At 33.8% G+C, this 18,716-nt stretch overlaps 1 protein-coding gene across 1 annotated transcript in view; it reads left to right on the top strand.

The window, feature by feature from the left end:
• LOC113398079 (neuropeptide F receptor) overlaps nt 1-18,498 on the top strand; it is a 79,928-nt gene extending 61,430 nt beyond the window's left edge. Inside the window, exons 2-4 of the mRNA XM_026636660.2 lie at nt 1,766-1,972; nt 3,077-3,310; nt 17,505-18,498. Of these exons, the coding sequence (XP_026492445.1) occupies nt 1,766-1,972; nt 3,077-3,310; nt 17,505-18,188 (1,125 nt within the window). The 3' untranslated portion in view covers nt 18,189-18,498. The remainder of the gene's footprint in view (nt 1-1,765; nt 1,973-3,076; nt 3,311-17,504) is intronic.
• Nucleotides 18,499-18,716: the final 218 nt, after the last annotated feature.

Below are 18,716 nucleotides of genomic sequence, written 5' to 3'. Positions count from 1 at the left end.
TATTTTTTCTTATAATAGAGGGGAAAGGTTCAAAAACAAGCGAAAATAATCTTACGTAATAAATGAACGGCCCCTTTCTGCCAGTACACTATATTGTAAGTCGCGTAAAATAAATTCCAACGACCGGAAAAATGGCTTACGGTTGATTATCTGAACAAGTTTAATGGATCTTACCTAAGTTCTGTTTCAAAACATTCCTATATATATGTATATAGTCTAATTATATGCAACAACTTATTTAACTATATCATGAAATACCCTTAATTAAAATAACTTCAACGCCGATTTTATGCTGAAATGTTCTAAATCAAAGCTTTGGCAATGTCGTGATTATGAAAGTTAATAACGATAAGTTTTGATGGAAGATCGTGTTCAGCGTTCACCGTACCTATATTTTCCTATCTTAATAGTTCAAAGACAATAAAATAGTTTTGATGATGATGATGATAATGAGCCGAGATAGCCCAGTGGTTAGAACGCGTGCATCTTAACCGATGATTTCGGGTTCAAACCCAGGCAGGCACCACTGAATTTTCATGTTAAGCACATGTTTGCACATTTGTGTTTATAATTCGTCTCGTGCTCGGCGGTGAAGGAAAACATCGTGAGGAAACCTGCATGTGTCTAATTTCAACGAAATTCAGCCACATGTGTATTCCGCTAACCCGCATTGGAGCAGCGTGGTGGAATATGCTCCATACCTTCTCCTCAACGGGAGAGGAGGCCTTAGCCCAGCAGTGGGAAATTTACAGGCTGATTATGTTTATGTTATGTTTATGTAAAATAGTTTTAGTTTTATGCAAATAGATTACTTAGCGTTAGGGCTTTGTGCAGCCCGTCTGGTACTACCCACGCGTAATATACTCTATCTTCAAGCAGCAATGATTAGTATTATTGTGTTAGACACAAGGGATATCATATTTTAGATCCCAAGGTTGGTGGCGCATCGGCTATGCAATGAATGGTTAACATTTCTTACATCGCCAATGTCTGTGGGTAGATGACCATTTACCAACAATTGGCCCGTGTGAAAACTTAAGAATGAAAGCTTTTAAGTTTATATAAATTAGAACAGTTTTGTATTTAGCATATAAATGCAAGTAGAATTAATAAATACGATTAAATTATATTTAAAAATTAATATTGGTAGGATTTCGATGATTTTTCCTTAATAATAATATTAAAGTTTTCAACACACATTCCGGTTCCGGTGAAGGAACCATCGTGAGAAAACGAACATATGTTTAACAAAATTCTGTGTGCCACATGTGCTTCGACAAACCAGCATTAGCAAGGTGTGGAATTAACTCCAACCATACTCCTCAAAAGGAGAATAGACCTCAGCCAAGCAATGGGGCTTTTACAGATTGTTACTTATTTTATAAACGATAACTATAAGCTAATAGGCATTTAAGATACGTTATATACGCAGAGGTATGATAGAGCGTAATCAAAAACGCTTTCTCAGATACATTGAATTGCATTTGAACTAAGCCCTGCATTTAAGGAGTGTGGTGGAATAAGCTTTAACCCTTCTCTCCATCTGAAGAGCCTTAACCTTAAGCCTTTATATTATTACATATAGACTTATATACATATATAGATACACTTTTTTATATTATTAATGTGTTATATACAAACGAGCTATCAATCTCACAAATTATCTCAAAATACATTACAAAATAGACAGACAGACAAAATGAACTAGCTATAGAATATTGCATTTTAGCAAAATATTTAATGATATCATAAAATTTTGTTTCAGAGGGAGGACCCCAGTATGAACCTCACTCTAAATGCCTCAGCAAAATGGGTAATAGAGGCATCGAGGGAGGTCCAGAACCCGAATACATTGCTTCAAAAATTTTCCCTTAACCGAAAAGTCGATGACCCTACACGAGCCTTACTGCTAACGTTTTATGGTATCCTGGTAACGATCGGCGCCGTTGGGAATGCCCTTGTTGTTATTTCTGTAAGTATTTTTTTTTATTTTAATCTTGCATTGCAGTTATGTCCTCATAACATAGTAGAAATACTATATAATTAAAGAAGCTACTGCTATTACCTTATTCCATGCGGCTCCCCTGGAAGTCAGTTGTAAACACAAGTAAAAAAGATCGTATTTAATAGTGACTAAGAAACATCCGATACATTAAGATTCGATTACAATACACAACGACAAACACGAAGCCGTATTGATCTTAAATCTCCATACTCTATTCAATGCGCCATCACGGCTCAAGACTGACGCGTCCATAAATTAGTGGTTAGTGACGTCATAATGCTTCGATATTTTTTTAAATAAAAAAAAAAACAAAAAGCAAAGGATGCTTTTAAATCGGTCACTGTGTTGAATTTTAACGTAACGCTACCACCGGTTCAGGAAACAGATAATACCGAGAAAAACCGGCAACTACAAAATAAATCTTAACTTAATATTTAAAATATATCATATTGCGTTTGTAATCAGAAGAGGCCCTGTATTTCATTGAACATTTACATATGAAGTAGTCGAAGTGGTACTTGTGATAATTATACTAGTATTAATCTAATTGGCGCCATCTTAATTAGATATGATTACGTAAATATTGTATATGGTGTGTTTATCGTGAGATAATCTTAATGTATCAATTCCGCCTCATGTCCATTTACTAATTCAAATTAAAGCAGCGTAGTGGCGTTGTATAAGCTTCAATCCGCGAGATGAGAAGAGGTCTTAGCCCAGCAGTGGGATATTCATATTATATTACTTTAAAGTATAAAACGAGACTCCTCTTACTCTTTGCTTGCTCAATAACGTAATTGTGCAGATATCGGAAATTGTGCACTATAAAAATATTATAAGATTTTAAAAGACCATGAGCTAAACGTTGTAAAAAGTTTGCATTTATAGTTTCTGTAAAACTGATTAAAGGCAAATAATGTAATCCTCCTAAATACTTAATGTTCTGAATTTGTCGCTATTTGCTACCGCAGTCACAACCGACCAATGACCTTTCAGACTAAAGTAAAGTAAGTTACCCCGACTATGATCATTGATTCAGAAACAAGACGTATGAATATTTATTTATTTCAGGTAGTAAGAAAGCCGGTGATGCGAACAGCAAGAAACATGTTCATAGTCAACTTAGCAGTCTCAGACGCATTGGTTTGCTGTGTTGGCACGCCACTGACACTAATGGAGCTTTTGACCAAACATTGGCCCTTGCCAGACTGGCCGAGCCTTTGTAAGGCCTGCGGGGCCATTCAAGCTATATCAATATTTGTCTCGACAATATCAATCACGGCGATCGCTTTGGACAGATATCAGGCAAGGTTACATTTAATATAATCTGTATAGCGCTCTATTTTCTTTAATATTGTTACTTTTTTTGTTTAAATTGACATTGGATTTATTTTTTATTTATTGAATATAAATAATAAAAGAACATCGAACAAACATTGTATCTTCAAAGATACAATATTATGTTTGTTACCAGTCGTGCAGACCGGGACGGGTACGGGTCCTTCAAATGACTACCAAATCAAATCAAAATATACTTTATTCAAGTAGACTTTTACAAGCACTTTTGAATCGTTATCTAACAAACTATTTAAAGTAAAGATACCACCGGTTCGGAATGTAGATTCTACCGAGAAGAACCGACAAGAAACTCAGTAGTTACTCTTTTTCAACATCTAAAAATACAGTCATGTTAGTTAAATACAATTATATAATTATGTATGTTATGTCTCCTGCCTGGAAGTCAACAAGCATTAACTCCACGCTTATTTAACATCAATATAATCTTGTATCGAATAATATGCCTTCTTTACCAATGTATTTTTTACAAACGACTTGAATCAATACTTAAGGCATTTTTTTATGGATTATTACATTGATTTACGTTAAGAGCTTAATTATCTACAGATAAAAATAGTTACTATACAAATCATGACCGCGTGGAATGGTGGCAAGAATGCCAGCATATCTTCGTTCTTTCGCAGTTCCTTACCTCTCAGTCAGTTTTCCTCTACTTATATTGCCTCCACTGGTGACGCGACTGTTACCAGTCGAGTCGATAAGGCGAGGTATTATACTTTTAATAAATGGTTATTGTAAAATTACCTCAAGATCCAAGTGTTTTAACAACATATTTTTTTCAAATATCAAATCAATATTCAACTTATTATTTATTTATCTCGACAACAATGATTTCATGTTTGAAAACAAACTACACAATTGATAATGAAAAACAAAATGTATACATACAATTTTATCAAATATTTTAACCGTATCTTGATGTATACGATTGTGTCACAGCTCTGATTATCCTGAGTACCTAAGTCAGATCTTATTTTGAGTGACTGTAAATATCGTTAAGAAAGGATATCATGAAAATAAAATTACTGGTGTTAAGCAACCAAAATATCCTGCTATAAATAATAACTTGGTGATTGGTCATCTTCTGCTTGGAGATATACTGTCACTGTTTTGACCAATAGCAGTATTCGTATCAATTGTTGTGTTCCAGCTTAAAAACTGGTAAAAGTGAAACTCACCGCAATTAAATACTTTAATTACTCAAATATACATTTATTCAGTACAAATAATAATAAACACGGAATTGAACGAAAGGGGAAACAAACGTTGATCTTTCATTTTAAATTACCGCGACGCACTAATTTGTATTTTTAAAATTAGAAGGAACTAACGCGGGGGAAGTGTCAAGGGCGAATCGCAATGGACGTCGTCGAATTCGTTGGGGCCTTAAGGGTGTCAGGCTAGGCAAGACATTTGCTATAAACTGTTATTACAGGCACAACGAGTTTAGTATTTGGTTGATATAATAGATTCTATTATTAACGGCGCATTGGATGATGTTACAATGTCAAACGTCAACAATATATATACGTCAGTATTCCAATTTTAAAAATCTTAAAAATATCGGTTATGGTCTCATTTTGAAGAACTCCAGTCGTAGATGTGCAGTAAAATAAAGAGGATACTTTATTGCATTTTACTAAATTTTTACGATTTAACAAATAATTAATTTTAGAGAGCGAAATAAAGTTACTGGTCGGTAAGAGGTAGTACGGCTGTATAAGAAAAAAAATAAAACTTACACAAAATTAAAGTAAATTGTTGTCGATAAACTCCAATCTTTTAAAAAAGGATTCATCATTTTGGCGCCAAATGTGACTTGCATTTTACCATGAAAACAAAACAAATCCAGTCAGAGGTTTCGAAATGTCTAAAGAATCTTAATAAACGCAGAGTTTCGCAGGAGACCCGCTAGTATATATTTAAAGCTCGGAAAATGTAAGTCAGTCGGTGTAACTATACGCTCAAGAGATGAGATGTCACGTACATTAGCTCCCAAGGTTGATGCCACATTGACAATGTATGGAATGGTTACAATTCTTACGGCGCCAATGTCTACAGGTAGTCAGGACCACTTACCATCAGGTCGCCCATTTACTCCCCGCCGACTTATGCTATAAAAACAGGTTCGCAACGTTGGTAGGTAAAAAACTTCAGAAATCCGTCACAGAAAGATATGAATTTATTCTAAAGAATATTCATTTACTTAGCATTCAATTAGAATAAATAATTGAAGCACACTTTTATATTAATTGTGTGATGGCTATTCAGATTTCTTACGATCTTATTTGAGCCGATAGCAAAGATTACAAAGGTAATAAAACTCGCTCAGAGTAATATCGTGTCAAACATAGTCTGATAGCGTTATCATTGTATAATAATATCATAAAAAAATAAACGCTATCCAGTCGAGATGGTCCTTTATTAACCTTTGTTAGAGGTTACCACACAATATAAATGTAAACACACGCCTATAGCTTATAAAGTGTCTGCACGCGCCCTCAGTCACTTCCACTATGTCCACAAGTAATATAAAGTACTACTTACCTGTAGTTGATATTTTTGTAGATTTAAAGAGCCGTCATGATCCAGTGGTTAAAACACGTGAATATTAACCAAAGCTAGCAAGATACGCATAGACTGAAAGAGCATTATGTCTGACCATATTTTCGGTCTCTGAATGCATTTTGGAAATAAAAGATCCTTATAAGAGTCGAGATGGCCCAGTGGTTAGAACGCGTGCATCTTAACCGATGATTTCGGGTTCCAACCCAGGCAAGCACCATAGAATTTTAATGTGTTTTTTTAATTTGTGTTTGTAATTCATCTCGTGCTCGGCGGTGAAGGAAAACATCGTGAGGAAACCTGCATGTGTCTAATTTCAACGAAATTCTGCCACATGTGTATTCCACCAACCCGCATTGGAGCATGGTGGAATATGCTCCAAACCTTCTCCTCAAAGGGAGAGGAGGCCTTAGCCCAGCAGTGGGAAATTTACAGACTGCTAATGTAATGTAATGTAATCCATATACACTATAAGTTATTTATGACATTCAGAGAAAAGATTTGATTGCTTCTGGATTTCAAGAGCGTTATGATACTCAATCATCAAAAACCTTTAAAATATCTTCTCGAAACAAATAAGTATTTACATACGGTAAATATACCTTTTTGGAATTAGACATGTTTCGGGCTGAGATCGAAAACGGCCAACTAAGAACCTGTGAATTTAACCGAATATTCAAAAAAACTCAAACGTGACAGATCAAGTTTTATTGCTTAATTTCTGTTTATGTTTTAATCGATTGTCAACGGAGAAAAAGTCGCGTATAAACCTTGATATGTTGGATGAAATTTTGCCCGCATGAAACAGCGTGGCGTAATTGAAAACTTTGGTTGCCTTTATAGGCTGTTAATTTACTTTAATTAACACACAAAGTTGACTATTATTGTTAATTAGTATTGTAAATTCCAGTCAAAACTGGTATACAGCATTTTACTTGGTCGTAGGCCTTTGTGCAAGTCCGTCTGGGTAGGTACCACCCACTCATCAAATATTCTACCGCCAAACAGCAGTACTCAGTATTGTTGTGTTCCGGTCTGAAGGGTGAGTGAGCCACTGTAACCACAGGCACAAGGGACGTAACATCTTAGTTACCAAGGTTGGTGGCGCATCGATGTTGTAAGGAATGGTTAATATTTCTTACAATGCCAGTGTCTATGGGCAGTGGTGACCACTTACCATCAGGTAGCCCATTTGCTCGTCCGCCTACCGATATCATAAAAAAGGATTATGCTTGTTAGATTTAGAGTGCTCTAATCAGTGAAAATAAGTTTTTTGAAGCATCGAAATCGGCCTAATATCAAAAAGTTTCGCACGTCTAAAATAAATTCTACATTTTCACTATAATAATAATAAAGCAGACATGATGCTTAACTAAATAAATAAAATTAACTCTGGATCTGGTTAGATTATCTAAAGACTATCTAAATAGTACAGTTATTTACGCATAGTTATCAATAATGCTATTAATAGATTATACGACCGGTTCGGATTGGTGTTTTGACGTCAGACTCATGTAGATATCCAGTGTATATTAGAATTGGTAACATAACTTTTATTAAAAATATATATTTTATTTTAAATAATCGAATTTGATGATACGTTTTATATTTTCTTCGATATTCAGCAATCTTATATATTAATAGCATAAACCGATTTTTGTCCCAGTGATTATGGGACGATAGTTGCGGATAAAAAATCAGTTATGGTCTCATTTTGAGGAGCTCCAGTTGTAGATGTGCAGAAAATTAAAGATTCTTCATAGCAATTTACTAAATTGTTACAATTTAACGGAAAAAAGTTACTGATCGGTTAGAGAGCGGTGCTACGGCTATATAAGAAAAATGAAAAACGTAAACAAAATTAAAGTAAATTGTTATCGACAAACACAAACAATAATTCTAACTGAAATAATGTACACTATTTGACAATAAAAATTTCATTTAAATATAGTTTCATCATTTTGGCGCCAAATATAGATGAGTAACTTGCAGTTTACAATGAAATGAAATCAAAACAAAGTCTGTCATAAGTTTCGAAATTCCAAAAAAATCCTTTGAATAAACGCGAAGTGTCGCGGGTGACCCACTAGTATTGCATAATGGTGCTGCCACACAGCAGCTTATAAATATTACACAACATTATTAAACATTTTCTAATTAAAATTTCGTCACATATTGTAGCAATTATAATTTGGTTTTGTTGTATGACGTGATTAAATTATGTTACACGACCACAATGTTTACGTTACAGGGTTTTAATGAGTGTAGGAGCGTAGAAAACATCGAACTGGTCGTAACCACATCGAATATGATAGTAAACGTATATTGGGAATGAATTCTCAAATTTTTTTTGAAATATATAAAAACTACATAGTGGTAGCACCATTAGATATAGCTAATCACAAAGCATTTGCGGTATGTTTTATAAAAAAATAATAATTGAAAAGGCTTATTGTAAGCTACAAATAAATTGCATCAAAATTATCGATTATTCTCAAAGTTGTTTATTGTATAGTGGTGTATTGTCGTTAAGAGGAGTTATTAATATTTCTTACAGTTCCAATGTGTGTGGGCTGGGGTGATCACTTGTCATCTAGTGGCATAATTGCCAGTCGACCTTAATGACATAAAAAATAAAAATCAAGAAATCGGAGAACGTATAAGATAATACGTATTATACCAAGATTAAAAAAAAACTTGATTATATTATTTCAAGTAATAACAATGATATAACGAATACATATTAAGCTCGAGCTTTTTTGAGAAATAAAACAAAATATAAACATACATATACCGACGACAAACACGTGACTCGTGAACGATTCCATTCCCGATTTTCAGAAGCGGAACGAACTGATGTTTTACGTCAAAGAACAATGTGTAATTACCTCGGGATCAACATTAATCGGATTACGACATTAGTCGTCTTTAACTAACCGTTGGTCGATGGTTCAAATCGAAGCATGCACCACTTATATTTTTGTACTTAAGATTTTTTATCTTCATCTCGGTGCTCAAAAAACATCGTGAGGAAGTCTGAATGAAATATTGAATAAAAAAGCGTCAGCGTTTGGCCTGGCCCGTCTATGTGGGCCCCATGATCCTGGTCTTCTGCGTTAGAACCAGGAAGAGGATGTACTCTTCTCACGCTACATGGCGAGACATGGCGTATATCATGCTCGGCAGTGAGAGCTCGAAGCCGAATATCACCACCATGCTTTTGACGGCTTCACGCAGCACACTCCATCAAAGTATGAAGTGCCCAGTCGTGCACCATATTTTATCGGGTTTACTGTTAAAGGAGAAAAAGCCGTAGTCTAAGATTAGATATTATGGTTTTGAAAGGCATAAACATTATTTATTAAGAAAATGAAAATGATAATAACCCTATCACTCTCCGGTTTCTCACTAATTTGTAAACAAATCAACTGCAGCGTGATAGAGGAATAAACCAGTAAAACAGTTTTCCGCTTAATATTCGCAGAGATAAAATTTCTGAGAAGCGATTAATGTTGAACATTGATTAATATTGATAGTGGTAGATTATAACCTATCAAATAATTGTTTGCATAGATTCTATAAGCCATATTTATCAAATTCACGACGACCATGTATGCAATTTCCAATGTTTGACTTCATTTAAGAACCTAACGCCTAACGAACTGAAACGCGTTTACAAGTTTGCACCACATTTGTGTTAAATACGCAACTAGCTTGCAACGCATTTCAGGTAAATTTGACAAATTTCCATCTTGTTTTTGCCGTGAGGTAAGGCCACAATATCATAACGTCGGATATCTCAAGGTATTCATTTATTTTACGTCAAGCACAGAATTTAATTTCATTCTGTATAATTTTTAAGAAATCTTGTCATATAACCACAAACATCGAACACGCATAAAGTCGCAACTTCCGTGTTGCAACCTTTTGCGACGGACATATGTAATTTTTCACAAAACAATAAAATATAAAAGACAAACAGTTTCTTATATTTTTAGAATTTCAAACACCGTTGTAATATTTTCTTCTTATTTCGGCATTCGTATTAAAGTCTTATACGTTAACGATGCGTGTCCAGTCTTTCGTTGCTGGTATTGATATTTTCACTGCCGACACGTTATCGAGCCTGTGACAAATCCTCGTATTCACCCGCCAGTAGGTAGAAGTTTCAATTTTTTCATTTTAATTTTGCTGCTGTCGTAGATCTCGCAATTGTTCGGTCATGGACTTTTATGTTTTCCCTTTGATGCGAGCATTATTCTGATTTGCGTTTTCTATAATTTTGAGCATATTTACGACGTACATAAGCATTAGCATTAGCATTAGCAGCCTGTAAATTTCCCACTGCTGGGCTAAAGGCCTCCTCTTCCTTTGAGGAGAAGGTTTGGAGCATATTCCACCACGCTGCTCCAATGCGGGTTGGCGGAATACACATGTGGCAGAATTTCGTTGAAATTACACACAGGTTTCCTCACGATGTTTTCCTTCACCGCCCAGCACGAGATGAATTATAAACACAAATTAAGCACATGAAAATTCAGTGGTGCCTGCCTGGGTTTGAACCCGAAATCATCGGTTAAGATGCACGCGTTCTAACCACTGGGCCATCTCGGCTCTTATAATTATTATACATAAGGCGACATGTTTATTTAATATATGAATATATCTACTCGGACTATTGATACGATAACCGTTATTTCACTTGGTGGTAGGACTCTGTGCAAGCCACTCTGGGAAGGTGCCGCCCACATACCACATATTCTACCAACACACAGCAATATTTAGTACAGTTGTTTTCCGGTTTGAAAGTGAGTGAGTCAGTGTAAATTGCGGCAAAGTTACTTAATTACTTACAACGCCAATGCCCGTGCCCTTTTTCATAAAAATAACAAACTAAAACATTTCCTTGTACAGAAACATATAATAGCTATCACATAAATACAAGTTTTTAATTACTCCTTTTATGTGTAAATTAACTAGCAATGAAACAGTGCTTCAAAACCTTTACAAATAGAAAATAGATTTAAATAAGACTCATTTGTATGCACAAAGCAAATTTAATTTAATTGTATTTATTGAGTCGAACCTAATAAGAAGCGAGTTCGAAACACCCTTTAAATACGTCTCACTTTCAATGACTTTGAAATATACGAGATAAATATTTATCTAAGTCGTTTAAATTATATTTATTAAACGACATCTATTATTTTTATGAGATGAAGTATTTATTTATAATGTTTATTATTTTTATATATTATAATAGGTAGCCAAAGCAACACTTTGATAGGTAAAAAAAGTATATATGGGAAAGAAATTTAATCAAATATATTTTACGAAATAACTACTGAGTTTTTACCAGTTGTCTTTAAAATACCTATTTTGATTGGTGTCAATGCGTTGGGAGAGTCGACATCTGAAGTTTTGATCCACATTGTTTAATATGGCTGTAGCATTCTTGGCGATAGCATCAGGAACACTGTTCATTAGCTCATAGTTTTCGCTCATGTTCCCGCATACATGAAAAATCCTGCAGTGTGAGTCGTTACGTCATATTGCTGAAACCACACGTCCATTTATTCAAGATCAGGCTAAGAAAAATCTTTCCCTATTTTAAGATAACCCTCGGAAGTTACTGTATTGTTCTCTTCAAAAAACCATGATTCAAATCCTCCGATTCTGGATTGATCTAATCACCTAGGTGAATAGATTTCTCGGGGGTTCGTTCAACTCCAATATTGCATCTTTTACTGAACGCTCGAAAAGTTGCAATAATTGAATTGATGTTAAAAAATACGTCTCGATCGCTCGTCCAGTAGTGATTAATGATTTACCCGTTCTAAAAACGATACTCTAGGCCTTTTCGAATGCGCCTATCGCTAATTAGAAAATACATATGTTACGGTTCGGTTAATTTATGTTTATAAAAGTTAAAAGAAAGTATATGTATTCACCTCAAAAACAAAACACATATTTGTTGCTTCAAAAACTTGACTTTTATTAAATTTGACAACTTCGAAAGTTACATAAGTAACCTATAAATGGTTATTAGCCTACTGCTGCGCTAAGGCCTCCTCTCCCTTTGAGAAGCTACAAGCTTATTCGACCATGCTGCTCCATTGCAGACGGTGGATACATGTGACAGAATTTCATTGTAATTGGACACATGCAGGTTTTCTCGCGACGTTTTCCTTCAACGCCGAGCACGAGATGAATTATAAACAAGAATTAAGCTCTGATAATTCTGCGCTGGCTAAGATGCAAGCGTTCTAACCACTGGGCCATCTCGGCTCAGAAAGTTATATAAATTTTGAAAATTTTCCCCCAGATATAATCGTTAATTGCATTATACCTTTGTGACATGAATATTCGTTTATATTTGTTTGATATTTACGAGTATAAAGGAAGTCCTGTACACGTTTCATGAAATATAAGGAAAGTACGCGTTCCAGTGTAGGTGTATTTGATCGTTAAACACAAATAACTTTATTTATAAAAGTAAATGTCACAAGTTGACTTTAACGGTTTCTGAGTTTAAGGACTTGCATCGATATTGCATACATAGTAACCTATGGGCATATATACAAATATATTAAAAGCATTACTGTTTGTTTTTTTCAAGTTTGTAAAGTTTCTTCTTTAAAGCATAAAATATATTCTATTATGGTGCATGGTGGTAGCATCTATACTATAATTACTCATAAATTGTGCAGGTTGCCTCACAAAATTTCTCATCCCATAAATTAAGCAGGTAAAATTCAGGATGCCTGTATTTAAAACCGTGATTTTCGATTACGAAGTCCGTCTTTTTCCCCTTTGCCAAATCGACTATTAAGCTATTGCTGTATCATAAGAGAATTTGAATTTATTTTAAAATAAATCCGAAATACTTTGATATCGATTTAACCGAATTACCCCTTAATAATTACGCCCTTAATAATTGAAAGTAAGTTTTAAATTATTATATGTAAATATTATGAACTTCTGTGTTCTGTTGTGTGTTATAATAAAAAAAAACTATAATATTACTAAGTTTTTATTTCAGCATGAATGCGTGTTTGCCTTACCTAATATAGGAAAGCAAAATTTTTAACAACAGTAATCTAAATTAAACTGATACCACATTGTTTCTTGAAATCACTTCACTAGGGTCAAACCTCAGTGTAACCCTCATTTATCGTCACTGACAGTTCGGGGAGACTCGGCGCCGCAGCATATGGGGTTATAAAAGTTAGACAAATAACTGATGTGGATACTGCTCGTATAGTTTGGCTCCTTTGATAATATTATGTTTTACGGCATTTTGGGTAACGCTACAGAAATTGAAAATGTTTTCATCCTGGAAAAAAGAGCTGTTTGGTCTATTTATAATCTCGGTGCTCGAGACTCCCTCAGGATGTTTTTGGTAAAGTGGGTATAATTACAGTTGCTTCACAATAATTATGTTTACAATAAAACTACGTACATATATTCACAATAATATAGATATTTTTGAATGAAACGGTGACAATCATTGTATTTACATAAAATAATAATACATAGTTACCGACTTTGCAAAGTTATAAATCCTTTCTGGGACATGGTATTCGTATCTATAATAAGATCCAACAGTCCAACTCATAATTTAGTCTATTAAAAAATTTAAAGCTCATGTTAAAAAACATTGATCAATAAGACATTATTACTCAATACAAGATTATATAACTATCAGTATTTAAAACGGGATATTTACCATGTTTTTTATTTTTATTTGGTGGAGCTCGATATTGATATTGTCTCGTGAACAAGACATTCGTAGATAATATCGAAATATCGAGCTCCACCAAATAAAAATAAAAAACATGGTAAATATCCCGTTTTAAATACTGATAGTAATAAAAATAACCATGTTCATTGAAAATCTTATAAATATTATATTAATTATAAAAAGCGTAGAAATGTGTAGTGTAGTATAAATTTAATTGTACTTTATTGACTTACCGTGCAATTAAAATGGAGGTGAGAGTACCTACTGAGTTCTTTTTGGTAGAAACTATTTTCTGAACTGGTGATAATTTAATATTTAATTTAAAACTGTAGCATGATAATTCAAAAGTGCTTTTATGAATCTACTTCAATAAGAAATATTATTATTTGGATTTTTGAATCGAACTGTTTTTTATTATTATTGTTGCAATAGACATGTAATAATTATTATTACAAAATAGCTGTGAACTATTAAATCCCACCACTTCAAATGGGAGAAACGCGTAAAGGGGATTTTCCAGCGAGCAAATATTTAACATTATTTATAGTATATAGTGAACAACACTATTTGATACTTCCACCAACCCGCATTGGAGCAGCGTGGTGGAATATGCTCCAAACCTTCTCCTCAAAGGGAGAGGAGGCCTTAGCCCAGCAGTGGGAAATTTGCAGGCTGATTATGTTTATTATATTATGTACTATTTGATACACAAATAATATTGATATTAAGGCCTAAATTATATACAAATAAAAATTTTAAATGATTATTGTACAAATCAGGACCGCGTACAAAGATGACAAGAATGGTAGCAACATTTCCGTTGTTATTATAAGTTGATGTGACCAATATCAATATGTACTCGTATTATAGCGAAGTGTATTTTATCTAATTCAAAATAGGAAGGCAAATTGGCAAAATGGAACACCTGGAAAATATAAATTTAATATTAAATATAAAATCTTTTTTGAGGGTTATTAATTTGTCACTTTGACAGATGTCTTTAAAAACGTACATAAATATGAATGTAGATAATACGCGTTCTCATATTGTTCATCCAAAATTTATCGAAAACAAAATGTATGTAGTTTAAATACGACTACTAGGTAGGAGTAAAGACTACCTACTACTACTGAGTACTTTGAATAATTTAATCTCGTTTTAAGGAAATCGAACGTCTTTGCTTTTTTTACGCGTAAAGATTAGATAGTAGAAGAAACAACGGAAATATATTAAATAGGCAAAGACAGCTCAGCACCTCAATCCCTTCTGTTTGTCAACCGATGTGTTTTTGTTTACAACAGGATCCCAGAAAGCGTCAAAAATGCTTCTGTTGCCAAATTAAAAAAAAATGTTAATGAACGCTTGTGTGCGAAAGGTTACTATACAATTAGTGAGTTTATGATTGATAGCACCGCTTGGGAATGAAACGATCGCCTCCTGGCTTTTTCTATTCGTATTCAATATATGTATTTAATTAGATTGACAAAAAAAAAAGACCCGCTGAGTTTCTTTCGCATATGCATTTAAAGTGAAACTATTTTTGAATCATATAAACTTAACAATTCATCATATAAAATATTTTTCATATTATAATAATAATATCTAAATTCAATTATAATTATCAATGTACAATAGTTATTAAATCGATCACTGTTACTAACAAAAAAAAATACCGTGGCACTTTTTTTAAAATATTATTTGTATGGACGGCCAGAAATGCTAACCATCCCTTACATCACCAACGCGTCATCATTCCACCAATAAAATGGATTTATAAAATATACCTTTACACAAGAAAATTGATGGATACAATATTTATTTTTCAAAAAAAGAACAATTCGAAAGTTTGACAAGCAATTTGCTTTGTAGCAAAAATGCTTACAAAAAACCAACTCTTAATGTCAATATGAGCAAAGGCAATACACACGAGATCGTCAAATATTAAAAGTTATAGCTCTCTTAATTCTATAACGTATATTCATAATAGTTTAGAAGGCTATTCACTTTGTATTACAGACATCCGCTGTAAATGGGTTTGAATGTATGAAATCCCGAGGGTAGAAAGTTTCAAAGTTATACAGGCTCTAGGAGTTATGGTAAAAGAGTGTTTTACTACTTGCGATTTAGTGTTTGAGTTAATTCCTGTAAATGTACATGTTAATTATTAAGTTCGAATTTATGCTCAGCGCTGTGAAGTTTTAGGCATATTGATGCAATTTATACATTAAATTTTATTCAAAGCCGATAAACGTTACGGAGGTTAGCATTAATATTAGTGTTGAGCATACGTGTGATGTTAAAATTTTACATACAAATGATTGCCTCGTTCGTGGATAGTTTTTAAGGCCGTACATAATATATTGGATTTATTTAAAAAATAATTCTCAAGTCTAATGATGGCAGAGTTACCCCCGTACATCGGAAAGCACGTATAGCCGTTGGTACACTTTTCGTCGAATGTGTGTGTCACGAATTTGTCTCGTCGGATTCTAAGAAAGAATAGGCTGAAGTCAGTCAGGAGAACATCTCTATACACACCTTTCTCTAGATATAACAAAAACATAAACAGAAAGATGAATCTCATTACAAATCCTTCCAACCGATTAGATGGGAAGAGAGTTTATTGGAATTATGCCATTAAATTGTTAATTTTTCCAGTAGTCAAAAACATGAGTGTTACTCTAAGATTTAAGATCCTGTCATACGAAATTTTATCAATATCCCTTCCACCATATAAAGCACCTTCAGAATGATGCTAAATAGCCATCCCAAAGGAGTGTTCTTTTGGGAAAGCTATAGATTAGATTATTAGATAGCCTTCTAGGTTTAAAGAGCAAAGGGTCGTACGACATCTTATTAAAATTAGTTAAGCTTTTTCAGTTTATTTATAACAAAATAAACCAAACGACTCATAAATATAATTAGCAATTGTTTAACAAAGTTATGCCAATATTCACCAAAAATATCAGTATTAACGAGATCGTACTCAAATTCTGAGACATGATTAAAATAGTCGGGACCCTATTTACAATGTCGGTATTATTAAATAGTGTATATTTACGTTCCGTATATTGATTTTGTATGAACTCCATTATTTATCAGTTTATCATTCGAGAGTTTCGTGTAATGAACCAAATACCCAAACACTACAGAAATGATAAGACCACTTAATGAAGCCGATAACACATCGCCTATAAAACATACAAAATATTAATATAAAAACTATGACATATCAAATTGAATATCGTTATGAATTTAGTATCGAAAACTTTGGGATCGTAACATCGATCATTTTTTTTTTCAAATAATTTGGCTTACTGGTAAATCGATTACCCGATGGTAACTGGTCGGCACCACCAATAGACACTAACTAACCTGTAGAAATAAGACGTTATGCTCTTTGTGCTTATAGTTACCCTGACTCACTTACCTTCTAAACCGAAATACAATAATACTAAGTATTGGTGTTTTGCAGTAAAAATTGTCATAATATGAAATAACATACCCCGACCTGAACAAACCTTTAATACCAAGCATATAATGGGAAATGGTCACCACCGCAATCGTTCTGTAATATATATTAACTGGTTCCAAAACCTTCAATTATTCGCTATCCATGGTATATCTCTTGATTTTGTTACTTGTTGTACTTAATTGCACATCAACGATTGCTTTTACTCGAATTTATGTATCGTCAATTAATTCTTTATTTCCAGAAAAAGTCATTTAAAATTTTTGTTTGATGAAAAATTATTCATAATTGCTCTTGTGTAAGCGTTATCCTAAAAATAACCTTATTACTAAATCACTAACTCTCATATTTGTTGACAGCTGATCGTGTACCCAACGCGGCCTGGATTGCAAACAATGGGAGCCCTTATCACAATGTTCTTTATATGGGTCACAGCGTTCACTCTGGCCTCTCCTCTTTATATTTTCCGAAGTTTGAAAACCCATAAAGTTGGTTTACTAGGCATGGACTCCTTAAGTTTCTGCATAGAAGACTGGCCCATAGACGATGGGAGAGCCGTATACTCCTTATTTAGTCTTGTCTTTCAATATCTGGTGCCAGTGCTAGTAGTTGTAATGGCGCATGTACAAATTCATAGACGACTGCGTGGAAGAAGAAGGACCACACGCAAAACACCAGCTATTCTTATAGCCATTGCTGTTACATACGTGATAAGTTGGCTGCCCTTAAACGTTTTCAACATAGTTGCCGATTTCAGTTCAGAAGCAATTCTGGATGAGACATCGATGACGATAACATACGCAGTATGTCACATGTTCGGGATGTCTAGTGCTGTATCCAACCCATTGCTGTATGGTTGGCTAAATGATAACTTCAGAAAGGAGTTCGAGGAAATCTTATGCTGTTGTAGAAAAAAGGGTCAAATGAACAAGAACATGAGGATTAAGAATAGGAAAATGGATACTGAATTGACGGCCCTGGCGCAGCTAGAGCAAACTGTGACAGCCAACACGAAGACGTCGCAATGCTCCCAAATTTTCTGACTAAAGACTTGTTTCAAATAGCAGGAAGCCATTGAGATGCAAAGTATCTGAACTCTTGTCAATTCGAATAACTAGTTTTGTACAGTGTAGTGGTGTAAAAAGTTCCTCTGTTGTTTCACTTCTTGTTAATAAATTCTGTATAGTTAACGTTTAATATGTGTCATGTAAATATAGATCTTCTTAAGTGTAATAAAAACAATGGGGATTTACGTTTTATTGAGCCCAAAACGTAAATCGCCATATTATTGATACGAACATGTGATTTAAGTGACTTAACTGTAATTTTTTTAATAAAACATACTTCTGGGTATGTGACCTTTTTATTTGTACCTTAGAATAATTTGGTAACTGAGATATTTGGGGTTTCTGACAAAAACAACGTATTTAGAGTAGCACGATAAAAATAATGTCAACAAGTATTTGGTCAACCAACGAGTACTTACCCATATATATTTTATATTTCTTTTATTCTATTGTCTGTTGTTTTATTTTTTTTATTAAACCGCTCTCGTGTTTCCTTAAGGTTAT

The sequence above is a fragment of the Vanessa tameamea genome, chromosome 24, assembly GCF_037043105.1.
Source record: "Vanessa tameamea isolate UH-Manoa-2023 chromosome 24, ilVanTame1 primary haplotype, whole genome shotgun sequence".
Taxonomy (NCBI): Eukaryota; Metazoa; Arthropoda; class Insecta; order Lepidoptera; family Nymphalidae; genus Vanessa; species Vanessa tameamea.
The sequence above is the reverse complement of the archived record's forward strand: the minus strand, read 5'-3'. Positions and strand labels throughout refer to the sequence as shown.